The sequence below is a fragment of the Patella vulgata genome, chromosome 7, assembly GCF_932274485.2.
Source record: "Patella vulgata chromosome 7, xgPatVulg1.2, whole genome shotgun sequence".
NCBI classification, from domain to species: Eukaryota; Metazoa; Mollusca; class Gastropoda; family Patellidae; genus Patella; species Patella vulgata.
This window is the reverse complement of record NC_065885.2, coordinates 13,712,916-13,729,565: the sequence shown is the minus strand read 5'-3', so window position 1 is coordinate 13,729,565 and position 16,650 is coordinate 13,712,916. Positions and strand designations below refer to the sequence as shown.

The window sequence follows — 16,650 nt, the reverse complement described above, 5'->3', positions numbered from 1 at the left end:
CCAACGTGAACACGTGTACTGGAACTCGGTTTTTCGTGCCATCCGAATGATTAGACACTGTTCCTTGCCAGGTCCTCCGTCTGCACCACTTGGGAAGGGGAAACCTCATTGGAGAATTTAGACATATACATGTACTTTCTCGGGAAAAGGTTGGCGGCTACCTGGTAATAACTGAGCTAGCGCCAATCAGGTTTTATGGTGTATATTAAAATTATATCCCTCTCGTATGCCGTCATATACACAGTCTATTGAGAAAATATCCCGGGCATGTGAAGAAAAATATGGGCTTCGGCAAGTAAAGGGAGGTAACTGCAAAAAAACTCTCCTGTCGCGAAAGATCAAATTCAGACATCAAAACATTAGGCACGTGACTAGTTTGATAGATAATTTATTTTTGATGTACTTACTAACATCTTGTTTACCATTTAGAAATGTAGCTTTAAACGTTTGTCATTTGTTAATTTTACAATGGATGAATCAGGCGGAAAGAAAGTCGTCTCTTTAAAGAGTCTAACTACAGAAGAAACAATTACTTTGCAAGGACCCAATGAATTTACTGTCGGTAAGTTTAGAGATTTGCATTCGCTGTCATTGTCATTCACTCAGTGTCACTCGAATCTTCACTCAATTGCCAGTGTATCGTATGGTACACGAAAGTCTTGAGACTTTTGGAAATTCGACCATAAAATGCAAGGACAGGTCTATAATTGCAAATTATATTCGACATTCTGAATCCAATAATTTTTTTGAAAATCATTGGCCACATTTAGTTATAGTAGGTACAGACACAGTCATAAGGAATTCTACGATTTCTCTTTTGGGGATTATGTTTATCAAAGCATTTCAAAGCAGTAGGTTTACTGCCAGTGCCTATATCCATTCCAAACAATGATCATTCCCTAGAACTGTCAATCAGGTGTTCTTATTTACAACCAACGTCAACCTTCACAAAAGATGATCATATTTACAAAATGAAACAGTTTATATTCAGCATAATAAAATTTCTCCAATGCAATGTATTATTGGGAACCATGATGACATCTTAATAAAGTTCCAGACAAACTTACAAATCATGTGGCACTTGGATTATACATTATGTAATTAAAAATATAATTGTTGAATGTGGTTTCTTTTTCTTCTACAATTTTTGCTGCTGTTATAATTACCATCATCAAAGGCAAATTCATCAGTTTCATTTTATTTAATTACACAGAACTAAATGTGCCATTTTTGAAATCTTTAAATTGAGATTAGAATATTTAGTGTACTTGTGTTCTTGAGTTACAAAATATATTTGATAAGAGTTTTTCTAAATACATTTATATGTACAGGAGAAATTTCTGTGCTGAAATATATTCAACAATCTGTCACCTGTTTCAGACATTAGGTTAAAATAAGTAGTCTGTAATAATCAAAATCTACTTATTTCATCTGTTAATGTCAAGTAAACATTTACATTAATATTTGCTTTAAATAAATCAATGATGTTTCTTGCTCAAAATTTAGGACACACTTCCATTTTGATTGTATTAGCATGATTTTATTAATTGATCAAATTGGTTGCAGATGGTAGTTCGGTCGTAAATATATCAACAGGTTATTTAATACATAGTAAGGTCAATTGAGCTTCAGATAGGATTCATAATATATGGTACTTAAAGATACATTATGGAAGATTAGATAAAGAGCTGGCAGTTCTCACTATAATAGGGGGGTTGGATGGCGCATGGTTAGCATGTGCGCACTGTATCATAAGGTCTGTCATTGAGTCAACTGGCATGGTTTCGAATCCCCGGTTGTACGTGACAAGGAGTAGGGTCGCCTGTCCTCCGGTTTCCTCCCACTGCTAAAGACCCCTGCATGTACGCGCAAGAGAATTATTGAAAAAAAATTAAACCACATGTTACTTGTTAGTCTCGAAATGACCTAGTTTGTGTAGAGTGAACAGTAAACCTCATTTCTCTCTTTCTCTCTCTCTCTCCCTCACTATGATAGTTAAAAACTAGATAATGTAAAGGGAGTTTGCTGAAAATTTCAATCAAATTGGTCCACTCTGAACCAATAATCTAGCGATTAAATTTTGGGCCTAGCCTCGATCATCATTACTAAAGTCGGTACGATAAAATACATGGTCTCGATTATCCATTTCTTGATTTAATCATGAATGAGCATAGAGCAACATATTGGATCCTAATCCAGTAAATATCGCAGACTACCGATGACATTGAGAGTTGATTATGGTCTGGATAAGTTAATTAATGTCTAATTAATAATTTAGATAACAATTCATGCCCAGAGAAAGACCTGCAATAGGTAGATTTAGCTCTTGCATAATGTATGTTAAATAAATCCCCAATAAGTTAGGCATTGATCTGTTTTGATCACACACCATCATTAAGCATAGTATGGTTTGTTTGATATATAACACATTAATTATTTAATCATGACTTTCGTTGATGTTAAATTTACAACAATGCTTGCTTCAGTGAAATATATTCACACCTATTCAGCTATGATGAAATGTAAAAGATCAAACTGTAAGCACGGACATAAGTGATTTTGGATTTGCTAAATTGAAAAAAAATAAGATTGTACAAAAAATGAATTTCTTCCTCAGAATCAGCTAGGTATTAAGCAAGGAGGTATTTTTTCTTTTAGATAGTGGGTTAGATGCATTAAAGATGACATGTTCCCTCAAGGTTAATTATGTCATCTTATGTAACCTTAAAACTTATTTTAAACTAACAATTTGATATCTCTTATGAACGTCCATAGAAAACTCAAAATAAATGAAATAAGACATAAATCCTTAAATTTCAACACAGGAATTTGAAATTGAATAAAAGTTTACATTCATACATGTAGCTCATGAAATGTAATGTTTTTAGCAAGAAATATATTTTTGTCAGTGGTTTGAATATATTTTCGAATCAGTGTTTATGTATTTAGTTTCTCTACTGTTGAGACAATTTATCTTTAAATACTGTGATACAGTGAATTATTGTTTATCTGCACTGTTTCACATAATGGTTTGAGTGGAAAAAATTAAAAAAAATTTTTTAAACATTTGAACTGATAAGAAATTATGCATTGTATTATTTTTAATATTAGAACTATATTATATTCATTGGCACAGTTTCGCATAATGTGTATTTTATGGGAAAAAACATTTGGAATGATTAAAAATTGAATATTGTAAAAATGATAAGAATATTATAGAATCCAGAAAAATATTCTAATATTCAAATTCAAAGTCTGTTTGAACTGAATTTTTAGTATTTTTTCTTCCATGTCAATTAAAACTAATGGAAATTAGTCTGTTATTTGTCTCATATACTTTAGTAATATTAATTCAATGCAATCAGCTAATATCCCAAAATACACAAACAGATAATGGAATGTAATGATAATGATTTGAAAGCTTTATAATTTCTAGAAATTTGATTATACATGTATACAAAAAAAAAGAAAAAAGATTGATCATTTGAATTGAATTAAATAGCATTTGAATAATGCCTAAAAATATTTGAAAGTAAAATCAGCATTCAATGTGAGTAATAGTATATAATAATGACATGACATGATTCTGATTATCACGGTTATTTGTCAAATATATGAGTGAATAACTTCCTTCCCCTTTCTAATTATGTTGTATCATTCTCCTGTATTGTCAGCCTTTAGTACACTTCAAATTCATCACTATTTTCATGTGATAACCACATTGTTTTTTTCTGACGTATAAAGGTCTGACAACTGATGAGAAATTGTCATGGTGTCAACGATGGGCAGAGGAAAGTGATATTTGTTTACCATTATTTGTATTAACCATATGGCAGACAGAAGGTTCATCTCTAACACCCAGTACCAAAGACCTTCCTTGTTTAATCAATGATGAGGTTATTACAGCAGAAACTAATCTTATAACAGGTAATAATGTAGATATTTATCTATTGTAGTGACGGATAGTTTTGGTTTCACAATTGAGTCATAGTGTTTTTTAAGAGTCAGGCTGTTGGAACAACAAAAATATTAAATTTAATTTCGATTTAGTATATTGTTGTATTTAATGTTAAATTATAACCTACATCACTCTGAAACAAACAGCAATACAGCCATTTCAGAATCAGATTATGGTACTCTAAATTAAGAAATTATGAAAATTCAGGTAACATATTTATGTTCAAATTGGTTATGGCTAGAGTCAAGGATTTAATAAGACTGGTATCTTTTGTGGTCTGATACATTCAGGAGGAAATAAAAGTATAGAGGGCAAAAGGGGCAGTTTTGTAGTGGCAACACTTTTGATCTGTTACATTAAAAAACAGTTGTTTTTTTTTGTCAGAGCAGTAAAAGGATACTGTTTGTTTAACTGTGTTATATGATTTTATCAAGGGATGGGTACTGCAAACTTAAGGCCTGGACTTCAGAAACACCACACTGCACCACTGGGCACTGGATAGTTCCCATCTCCCATCCAAGGATAGAAGAGAAAATTTGATACTCAAGTTTGGTCATGAAGATTGTACAGTGTGAAATCTAATGAAGTATTTCTATTGGTTATAGTATGTTATTTCACATTTTTTAGGTTCTAAGATAGAAATTGGTGATAAATTGTTGGAATTTATAGATGGTCCTATACCTAGACATAGACGTCATCTACCTCCTACACCTGGAGTTCATGTTAGAACTAACCCACCAGATAAACCTACAAGATCACCTGATGAAGACAGTTCACCAGATAAGGTCAGATACTTTGTTATTGATGGATTTCGTCATAGGATATATGGAAAATTTACCATTTTGTATTTGTACTAAATAACTCTGGTTATTTCAAGAAAATTAGACTAAATTATATAATTCTTACCCAAGGTAACAGTATATTCCTAAGCAGCCTGAAACCAATTAAGTCTCTGTAGGTTTTCTCCGGGTCCTCCGGTTTCCTCCCACTACTAAAGAACCATGTGTTAATCTCGCAATGACTTAGTTTGTGTCGAGTGGATATTAAACCCCATCCTCTCTCTCTCTCTCTGTCTCTCTCTCTCTCTCTCCATTTCATCTGAGAGAGTAACCCTGGTTAGACTCAACGTTGTAGATATTGGAAGATATTAAATGTTAAAATTTTGAAAATATTTTTTTGTAGGTAATGAGTGAATTAGTATTAAATGATGAAGAAAGACTATCTGAAGAATGGTGTTTAGCTCATCCACCTAGCATGGAGGAAGAACTTATTTGTCAATTACAGACTCCTGAACAGGTATTATTTAGCATTCTCTTTATAATTATAATATACTTATTTTGTGCAACATATAGAAACTATTGGTTGTATTAAATGGCACACATTGATCAATATACAATAATTCTCTGCTACATGTACACATCTAACCACAACCCAACCCTGTGTATAGGATGATGGTATTGCATGGGAGGCAATTTCATAACATCTTCTTTGAGTGACATTTAGAAATTGACACATGTAATAAACACAAACACATTATATGCAACACAATTAGTATTACTAATTTAATCAAAGTGGTGTTTCGTTGAGGATTCTTTCAGCGTTATCAAACAAATGATGATGAATATAATATAGTGAAGGTTTATATACAAAAACAAGTAACAACTAATTACCCAATAAGGCCTTTGAGCGTGAAGGTCCCGTGTACACATTGGCGTACACGTAAAAGATCCCTTGGCAGTTGGAATTTGATATAAAAAAAGGCTGTTGTGCTGCTGTCTAGGCACAATAATTTATTGTCCCCATAGCACACTGTGGCATATGCTTGTCTTCATTAGCCCAGTCAGAGCAGTACAGTAGGCCGTTAAACCTCATTTCAGTTCACTTTAGGCATAATGTTCTTATCACGACACTGTAATTACTTGCTTGATAACACTGAGAGAACGCTCAGCAAAACATCGCTTTAATTATAATAGTTTCCATATTATGATTTTGTTCCATTGAATGGTGGTGCAGGATGGAGGGCCTGACAAGGACAGCTGTCTAGCAGTTCGGATGGTACGAAAAACTGTGATCCCATGTACACATTGGCATGCACGGTTTATATACAAAAACAAGTAACAACTAATTATAAGACCTTTGAGCGTGCACATAAAAGATCCTGTGGCAGTTGGAATTCGATGTAAGAGTAGGCCGTAGTGCTGCTGTCCAGGCAAAATTTCCCTCATAGCACACTGTATGACGTATGCACGTCTTCATTAGCCCAGTATAGGAGCAGTTCACTAGGACATTAAAACCCCATGTCATTTCATTTCCTTTAAATGGCTTCCCCACACACTTCTTAAAACAGATTGCTAACCATCAAGTTTCCGATTATTTTTGCAGTTGTTATTTTTATTCCAGATTGCCAATTTATCAGCAAGTTACCTCAATCGTCAGGTTCACCTGTTCACAGATACCAAATTAAATCCTATCCTAGTTGACCAAATTTTTAAAACATTTCAAGATGTAGCTGTACATCGGAGAGATATTTTAGAAAGTTTTCTACGTGAATTCGCTAAAGAGTTAGCCGATACTCCCGAAGAAGAAAAAGGAAAGCCATTCCATACTCCTATTATTTATTTGTTAGTAGAAATATTGAAACAATTTTTGGTACGTTTGATTTTGAAGTTTTATTTTAAAATCCTAACAAATCTCATATAATACTGTAAGACCAAAAAATTAAAGTCACCCATCCTGATTATGCGCTTTTTCAATCTGATTAAAATACAGATCTATATTTTGTTTCGTTTTTTTTATACTTTCGATGGCCTACACTACATGAAGATCTGACAATTTATAGCGATAGGTCACGTCAGGGGTCAAAAGACCGACTTATGACCCTATGACGTCAGACATTTGATTAACCAATCAGCATTGATGTTACTAGTGGATTACCCACAGTTCCGTGAAAAACACGCCTAAAGCTCGCCGTAACAGACCGTTTCATTGGCTTATCTCCGACACCTTTCAGAACACGAGTTAAATAACAACTCTTCCAGATCCAAGTGTAGTAAAGACAAGTAAAACGAAATTTTGAACTATAAAAACAAAATGAAATAGGATCTGTGTTTTAACCAGATTGGCGCTTTTTTGGATAATGTCTAATTTTTAAGGCTGTAATCAACGCTTGTTTAACACTTAATTAAAGAAGCAAAACCAAAATATCAACGGTAGATAATATCCTGGCATCAAAAAATTTTATCCAAGAATTTTATAGATGGTGCTGGTGTTTGTTTATATCATCTGTTAAGGACACCAAATCATGGAGCCATGATTATTATTATTGTTCTGTGTCATGGGTACTTGGTTGGGAATTTTTATTTATCCAAATATTTGCAGTTTATAAGATTGTTTAATTGATAATTAACCATTTTGTTTGAGTCCTAGCCTATATCCAATCATGAAAATATGAGAGAGGAATTAGCAGAACCCCATTCAAAGTTATAAATTATAAAAACAAAACTTTCCTATAACAATAAGTGCAGGAAGACTGCACTAAACACAAACTAAACCGATAAAACAAAACCTGCGGACAAGACAAAGTATAAAGATAAAATCAACCAATATCATTAAGTACTATTTTGAATGTTTTTGTATATTTTCAGGATCCGTTGTCTCATGTTGTATTATGTTTACAGTTGTTACGTGCTATAAGTCACGTACCAGATAATCTCCCAGCTTTGATATATCATCAATCTGTGGCAGCTATTCTCGGCAGTATGACCGCATACCTCGACAAAACAGACGTTCAACAGTTTGGGCTGGATATTCTAGTCAAAATAGCCACTTTTAAACCTGATATTACGGAAAAGGTAAACAATTATAAAAATACTTTTAAACTGTTTCTTCATATTCTAAATTTAAATGAAAGGTCTTTTGGTAATGTTTATTTTAAACTCTGAATTTAACCTTATATGCTGTCATGTTGGAGTTTTATTGACAACTCCAATTAAAAAGGGGGGTTGGATGGCTGAATGGTTAGCGTGCGCACGCTGTATCATACAGTCTGTCATTGAGTCGACTGGCGTGGTTTCGAATCCCCGGTTGTACGTGACAAGGAGTAGGGTCGCCTGTCCAACCTCGTGGGTTTTCTCCGGGTCCTCCGGTTTCCTCCCACTGCTAAAGACCCCTACGCGCAAGCGAATTATTGAAATAAAATTAAATCATATGTTAGTCCCGAAATGACCTAGTTTGTGTCGAGTGAACGTTAAACCCCATTTCTCTCTCTCTCTCTCTCCAATTAAAAAGGTATAAAGGGGTCCCAGTGTCAGTGCATGTATGTAACAAGAAATATAGCCCTGAGTTCACAAAGCAATCTCAGACTTAAGTTCAGAATTAACTCAAAACTGTTTGCCTTATTTTAACTAGAATATAGCCCCCTATAAAACTTTTGTTGTTTTAATGTATCAAGTACATAAATAAGAAAGAATGTGCAAACATTTGTGTTTCTGGATCAAACATTTTTCTCATAAATGGTGATTGAAAGTTAAATAAATTCTTAAGTCTGAGAATGCTTTGTTAACTCTGGGCTTGGTCGCCCACCTAACCATTTCCTGCTACTGCAATAGTCCCCTGTACGTATGTAAAGTGTTGAAATGAAGAAAATATTTTTTACATATGTTAGTCCCAATATGACCTAGTTTGTATTGACTGGACATTAATCTCTCTCACTTATCAATATCCCTTTCCCTGATGAACTCGGAGAGTGAACAACTGCTTTAAAGAATTTTAATTCATTTTTTATTTCAGCCTCCATTACATGAAGGTGGTATAGAAGTTATCTCGCTATCTATACAACATCATGCTAAGAATCTCACGATTGTACAGTCTGGGTGTCGTGTCTTATCTAATCTAAGTACAACGCTGTATGACACTGCTAGTCAGGTCATAGATGATGGTAGGTCATCTGTTACTTTACCGTGAACTATTACAAAACGTGTGATATTAAATCATGCTTTGAATATACATGTAGGCTAAGTTTGCTTCAAAGCTATAAACACTGACATGGGCAAAGTTTGCTTCAAAGCAAAACTATAAATACTGACATGGACTAAGTTTACTTCAAAACTGACATGAGCTGAGCAGAATCTCAGGAGTTTACAAGCCTGGTTCCCTCTTGTCAGGGGTAGTGCCTAAGTAAAGTGTTTCCTCGTGATTCAGATAGGATAAAAAGAAAAAGAATTCACCTGTGAACACGTAGTGCACATAAAAAAAAACCTGGACACTGATAATTTGACTGAGTATACACAACATATAATGTTTTGCTAGTCTCTATATGACCAAAGTATTTTATTAACAAGACATATAAAACCCATTTGGTTTTTCTCCTTTTCGAAAAACAATTGACAATACAAATTAGATAATTTCTCCAGTTATTGTATTGTTCCAATCACTAATGTAGAAAAATACTTGATCAGGATGTTGTTGAACACAAATGACGAATCTACTGGGTCTGAATCTAGTTACCATTTAGAATTGCAGAAAGAGAATAAGCAGTGTTTGAAAGTTATAGTGATTTATATATGTGTTTATGATATTATTTTGTTTTGTAGATTGTGAATGTAGTGTAGATATATTACAAGGATTAGACAAGTTTCTAGTAATACTAGATACTATCAGCTGGAGTTGTACCAGTATAATACAGGAAGCCATGAAGAACTTTTCAACAGATCTAGGTGTAAAGCGAGAAGGGAGAAGATTTCTGTATGTCTTTGCTAGACTTCCTCACTTAAAGTAAGTTTACTAGACTTTTGCTCTTAAAGTTAAAGTATGTTATGTTACCGAACTTTCACACTTAAAGTCAGTTATGATACTAGACTTCCGCACTTAAAGTGAAGTTATGTTACTAGTCTTTTGCACTTAAAGTGAAGTTATGTTACTAGTCTTTTGCACTTAAAGTAACTTATGTTCCTAAACTTTTGCACTTAAAGTAACTTATGTTACGAGACTTCCGCTCTTAAAGTAACTTATGTTACTAGACTTCCGCTCTTAAAGTAAATTATGTTACTAGACTTCCGCACTAAAAGTCAGTTATGTTACTAGACTTCCTCGCTTAAACTCAGTTATGTTACTAGAATTCCGTACATATCGTTCAAAGTTGTTATGTGCTGGCTTGCTAGCCTGGATGTGTAATGTCCGATCCCTGCATTGGCTGAGAAAATTCATTGAGATTTTCCCCTTATCGGTGTTGCAGGAGGGAAGGCCTGACAAGCACAGCTGTCTACTCGTTTGAATGGGACTAAAAGCTGAGGTCCAGTGTATACATTGGCGTGCACATTAAAGATACCTTAGCCGTTGGAATTCGATATAAGAGTAGGCCATAGTGCCGCTGCCCTGAAAATTTCCTTTATAGCACACTGTATGCCGTATGCCCATCTTCATTAGCCCCGTTGGAGCACGCCATGGTGTCGCTGCCCAAGGAAAATTTCCTTTATAGCACACTGTATGGCGTATGCCCATCTTCATTAGCCCCATTGGAGCAGAACGGTAGGACATTCAACCCCATTTCATTTCATTTCTTTTTTATTTGTTTTGCAGACAGAGAAAAAGTCAGTGGTATGAACAGAGTTTAGAAAACGACTTAAAAAATCAACTTAGTGATGAAGAAAGGGAAGAAGATGAACCATTAACCAGTATTTTAAAACGAACACGATCTTTCGAAAACCTACGAACACCAGACAGGAGAGTACAATTTGACGAAAAAGATGATTTCTTATCTTCGGTGTCTTCAACTGTTAGTGATACATCTACAATTGCAGATGAAAGTGGTATCGAAGTGTGTTCAAGAGTTTTTTATGATCCACACACAGGAAAAGCTTTGGATAGTGATTCTCTCTTGGATATAACACTAAAAACTAAAGACAGTCTTGAGATGGGAGACAATTCGAAACATATTAATGGCATAAGTGATAAGACAGATGAAAATAATGAATCTGTTATAACTGACATGAATAAAAAAGACATAGTAAATAAACGTGAAGTTATAGAATTAAGGTGTGACAAATTATCCAATTCAGATATTAAGATATTGAACAAGTTATTGAAATCGGTGGTAAGTATGAATTAACAATGTGAAAAATAAAATGGGTTTAATTTCTTACTTTTCTGCACCAACTGGCCTTATGATGACGGGTACACGTCATGCAGGGTGCCATGAGGAAACTTTTGTCCGAACAGCGGCGTTTCCGTCTACTTTTGGATAAATTTCTACTGCCAAGGGTTCTTTTACTTGCAGGTAAACAAGTGCATGGGACCTCGGTTTATAATCCCATCCAGATGACTAGACACCCTTGTCAGGCCCTCTGTTTAGCTCCACTGACATGTCGTGTGTGAATCACAAATTCTACAAATTACAGCTGTTTATATTACAACAATCGTACATACATGTATGGGGGATCATTCAGTGATACATATATATATAGAGAATGAAGCAGGTAGAATTCTAAATTACAAGTTATAAAAAAAAAATATTCCTTAAATTTCAGATTGTATGCCATGTTTGTTCCCTTGCCTTTGATGGGGAAGAATCTGTAGCTTTAAAACTCATAGGTCAACCGATCAGAGAAATGTTTACAAATAACAAATTTCCTAAAGCATTATTAGAGTTTGTGAAGAATCAGTACAAAGAGGAGATAACTCTAATGGATCTGGATCCATCTGTTGCTATTTCTGTTATTGATGCTGTAAGATACAGGTAAATTTCTACAATTTTATGTAGAAGTATATAATAGAGGTAAACATCCACTTTAACCCAGAGTGATATCGCTGACAAATACAAGTGAATGGACAGTAGTTTTTAAAAATTACCAAATTGTAAGCATCATAAGAACCAATCGGGGAAGGGGGTATGGATAGCCGAATGGTTAGCGCATGTCATTGAGTTAACTGGCGTGGTTCCAATTCCCGGTTGTACGTGACAATTAGTAGGTTCGCCTGTCGAACTTTGTGTTTTTTCTCCGGGTCCTACGGTTTTCTCTCCGGGTCCTACGGTTTTCTCTCACTGCAAGCAAATTATTGAAATATAATCAAACACTATGTTCGTCCCAAAATGAACTAGTTTGTGTCATGTGGGCGTTAAACCCCATTTCACTTCCCCTCTCCGGTCAGGGAAAATCATTGCTTCAAATAAGATTCTGTTATGACTGTGGGCAATATTTATCATATTATGCCATGTGGGATCACAATCAATTTCATTGTACTTTTGTAAGTAGGCTTATTGTTCTTTCTTTACAGATCTGTTGCATATGAGTTGATTCAAGGCTCAATAAAGAGTGTTGTGAAATTATTTGAAAAGAATCCAGAGTTATCTACCCAAAAACTAAGTTGTCAGTTTATTGGTGATTGTCTGATTGATGAAAGGTTAAGTAAAGCAGTTGAAGGTAAGTGAATGATATATTTGAGAAAAACTGGTCACTCGGTCAATACAGTAACAGTTGTGCATTGAAGAATCTATGCAATGTTATTAATACAGGGTTGTTTGTATCTGAGCTAACATACTAGGTAGAGAGCAGGAATGTGGTTTGACTAGGTTATTTTTATAACCCACATCCGGCATCCAACCACAATTTCTTGTGAATACTCTACAGCACAAAGTTATTGACTTTAAGAATATTTTGATTGCAAATTACTGTCTTCCAATTTACGTTCCAACTAATAAAAGGACAAAACTCTTGACAAAATCTGTTAAAACATGTTGTGATTGTTTAATGAGGTACAAGAATGAATTATATCAAATTTTGTATGGTAACTGTTTTATGCCAAAAATTGGTTAAACCGTTTGCTTCATTAGTTTGTTTTATTGCCTTAATATAAAGGTCTGTAAAGATTTTCATCAACTTCAACCTTTTATTCTGGATATAAAACTTTCATTCGGATATGTATTTGTTGGGTTTTTTTATATCCTTTACAATTTTTCTTATGTTTATTAATGGGCCTACTGAAAGCTGTTTTATACATTATGTAAGACAATCATTGTGGATGAGGAAATGTAATAGTTAATTATCTTGTAACTAAAGACAAAAAGTAAGATACATGTACCAAGCCAAAAAAGGTACTATTTAACTTTAATTAAGTTAAACTAAGGTCATGCTTGTCAATTTTACGTCCTTTTTGGCACGGTGAAAAATATTCAGATCCTCTTGAGTGAATTTTAAAAAAAAACTTTTTTTTATTTCATTTCAGATGCAACGTTTTGTATGGAATTAAAGAAATATTTACTTCTTGCCATATCTAAAGTTGGGCCAAATACTCCGGTTGATGAAGTTTTAACGCATGTCATCAACCTACATATCAAAGTTCAACAAAAATCAATAGAGAAGGTTTAAATTTTCATTCATGCATACTTCATCCGTCGAGAATGTTCAGCCAACATTTTTTTTTTAAGTTAATGTTATTATTTTTATTTATTTTTGAGATTACACTGAAAATAGAGTATTTAAATATTGTAATTTGATATTTTGTATGTACTGTATGTATGTATTATCCAGGAGTGGCATATTGTGGGGGAGGGGGCATGGGGCAGTAGTCAAAAACTTTTACGCTGTCAAAAACATGCCCTATGCCCTCCTTTGATATCAACAATTTTAATGATGATAGTTGAAAAATATCTTATTGTGTCTCACACCTGGCATCTCTTCAGAAATCCAGGACACACTATTGTAGTGTATGCCCCAATCTAATTTAAGTAAAATGTCAATTTCATTTCGTTTTATTTCTGATATTTGTTTTTATGTTTTGATTGAGTTTATTTGTTTAGAAGTTCTAGAGATTATATAAGTTTCCTCCCTTTTTGTAAAACATCAAATTCACATTGTATACAATCAAACTATGATTTAAGGGCAGCAAGTTTTGCATTCCAGATCCTAAATCCATATCCAGAGAACAAAAAATATTTATAAACATTTGAAAACCTGTAATTTTGCTGTTTTAAAAGTTTTGAAAATGTAATGCAACACAGACCTGTTTTGGCATTGAAATTGTCCTAAGTGAAATATTTTTACAAGCATACTAACCCGTTAGCACCTATCCCGCCCAAACCCTCTACGATTACTACTTTCCCTGGTGCCTGAAACATAACATTTATAGTGTAACCTATTTAAAGATACATTATGTAAGAGATTTAAAAATGTAATGAGAAAATGGATAATTGAGACTTTGTACCATTGCAATGACAATAAACGATCTACGGTACATCTTCCAGCACTGATAACTCCACCCAGAATAAAGTAATTTGAATGATGTTTTTAATATATTCATTTTTCATTATTTATTTTGGAACTATTATAGCAAGAAAAACTAGCTGTTTATCCAATTCTTACATAATGTATCTTTAAGGACTGTATACTGAAGCGACTGTCTAGGGAGCAGTAGTGGCAGATGTGTGCTACAAACTTTTCTCTAATTTTTTGAGGGAACTGGGGTGCCAAAGGGTTAAAGGTTGTTTTTAGTAAATTCTTTATGAGTTGGGGATCTGGTTGTTTAGGTTAGTGTTTGTATAAACAGTATATATAAATACTGTACAGATGTTCAGAGTATATATAATTACTGATGTAACCAAGAAGGTACAGCTTTTGGAATTGTGTATGATCAACACATGCACCTGTAAGATAGCTTTTTTTCTGTAATTAAAATACAATTTGAATAATGTGTAATTAAAATACAGTTTGATTGAATAATGTGTTATCAAAATACAATTTTTATTATGTGTAATTAAAATACAGTTTGATTATGTGTAATTAAAATACAGTTTGATTATGTGTAATTAAAATACAGTTTGATTATGTGTAATTAAAATACAGTTTGATTATGTGTAATTAAAATACAGTTTGATTATGTGTAATTAAAATACAATTTAAATACATGTATTTGGTTTCATATCATGTTTATATGAACTATTAGCATTACTAAAAAAAAATTCACAAAATTTAAATTAATTTAAGTATTGGCAAATTAATAACACAAATTGTTTTAGTTGTAAAATAAGTATGCATGGTGATTAGATATTAAGTTTTTGTTTTAATGATTTTAGTGATAAGGTTTGTGTGTAAGTAATCAAGTTTTAAGTGTAAATGTAATCTTTTGTTGTAGACAAACTTCATAGCTGTAATTCTATATAAATCAAAACTAACAATTCAAAACCAAATGAGTTTTTCCAACGAAATCCAATCAAACGCTTAGAAATTAATAGAATTAATTTTGGCATAGGAGTCAGACTACAAACAATCATTTTACTTGACTGTGGTTAGATTAAGAAACTGCGTTGCCATGAGCGGATATGTTTTCTTTCAACTTTTTATACGCCCACATTTTCATGTGGACGTATATTGTCGTCGCACCCGTCCGTCCGTCTGTCCACAATTGTTTGTGAACAGTCTACAGGTCACAATTTTTATCCAATTTCAATGAAACTTGAAATAAAGATTTATCACCCTAAGATCTCGGTTCCTTTCGATATTGGCATCTATCGGACCTTAACTTCATGGATTATGGCCCCTGATTGTACGAAAAATCACGTTTTTGGCTTGTGAACACTGTAGAGGTCACAATTTTTATCCGATTTTGTTTGAAACTTGAAATGTAAGTTTATAACCCAAAGATCTTGGTTCCTTTCGATATTCGCGCAAATCGGACCGTAACTTCCTGAATTATGGCCCCTGATTGTACGAAAAATCACGTTTTTAGCTTGTGGACCCTATAAAGGTCATAATTTTTATCCGATTTAAAAAAACGTATTATTATATCACCGTTACACCCTAAGGACGGCTAACTTCAAATTTCTTGAAAATCGGCCGAAAACTGACAGACAAAATGGCCGCCCCTTGTTCTCAAATAGCTTAAAAATATGGTATATCAAGGTTGTGGACCCTATAGAGGTCACAATTTTTATCCGATTTTGTTGAAACTTGAAATGTAAGTTTATAACCCAAAGATTTCGGTTCCGTTCGATATTTGCGCATATCGAATTATAATTTCCTGAATTATGGCCCTTGATTGTAGGAAAAATCACTTTCTTTTTAGCTTGTTCTCTATCCATCTCTCGAAAATGTGGGCGTATTCTGCCTGGCAGCCGCTGGTTTGTTATTTGTGTCATGGGTAGTGCAAATCATTCTGTATAGTGATATTTCTGTCTGGAAGGGTTTTTTTTCTGGATTATTTAAACCACCAGTATCGCTTTCTCATTGCTTTATTGAATACGCGTATTATAACTTATTTATAACTATTATTTGTGTAGATCATGTTAATTGTCAATTGAGTTGATTACTAGTCAAGAGAAATGTTAAACTTTATATATCAGTGTAACATTTTAATAATAATAATAATAATAATATCGTCATTTATAAAGCGTTTTAATGCTGAAGAAGTTGTTATAGTCACTGATTATTTACAGATCAGGGTTTTGAGATATCAATTTGTTTAGAGATCATTCATAATTAATTATCCAGATGAGATTCAAGTTTTAACTTTTAAAATTGATGATGATACCCAGGCTTGGAAATAAAGAATTTAGTTGCACCTGACAAAATTTCAAACACTAATGAACCTGACATTTTGAGCTTTGAGTTAGACATGTATTATGAATATCAATTAAAATTTTAAAAAATCTGTGCCACACAAAGTGACAGGCTCCAGAGGAACTGTGCCTGACAAAGCTTTAA

The 16,650-nt window shown here is 33.5% G+C and overlaps 1 protein-coding gene across 1 annotated transcript; it reads left to right on the top strand.

Annotated features, from left to right (window-relative positions):
- The first annotated feature begins 378 nt into the window (after positions 1-378).
- On the top strand, positions 379-14,708 carry LOC126828596 (uncharacterized). The gene is made up of 12 exons (XM_050558462.2): positions 379-562; positions 3,745-3,927; positions 4,586-4,743; positions 5,141-5,254; positions 6,359-6,607; positions 7,603-7,809; positions 8,747-8,894; positions 9,550-9,730; positions 10,535-11,048; positions 11,482-11,690; positions 12,230-12,375; positions 13,178-14,708. Exons 1-12 carry the CDS (start codon positions 469-471, stop codon positions 13,318-13,320), a joined length of 2,346 nt encoding a protein of 781 aa, XP_050414419.2. The 5' UTR covers positions 379-468; the 3' UTR covers positions 13,321-14,708.
- The last annotated feature ends 1,942 nt before the right edge of the window (positions 14,709-16,650 follow it).

Bases quoted from the DNA above. Each gene is read 5' to 3' on its own strand.
- LOC126828596 (XM_050558462.2), top strand. From the start codon at position 469: ATGGATGAATCAGGCGGAAAGAAAGTCGTCTCTTTAAAGAGTCTAACT. The intron at 3,928-4,585 runs GTAATAATGTAG...CACATTTTTTAG, and splicing joins AGAAACTAATCTTATAACAG to GTTCTAAGATAGAAATTGGT. The intron at 11,049-11,481 runs GTAAGTATGAAT...CTTAAATTTCAG, and splicing joins ACAAGTTATTGAAATCGGTG to ATTGTATGCCATGTTTGTTC.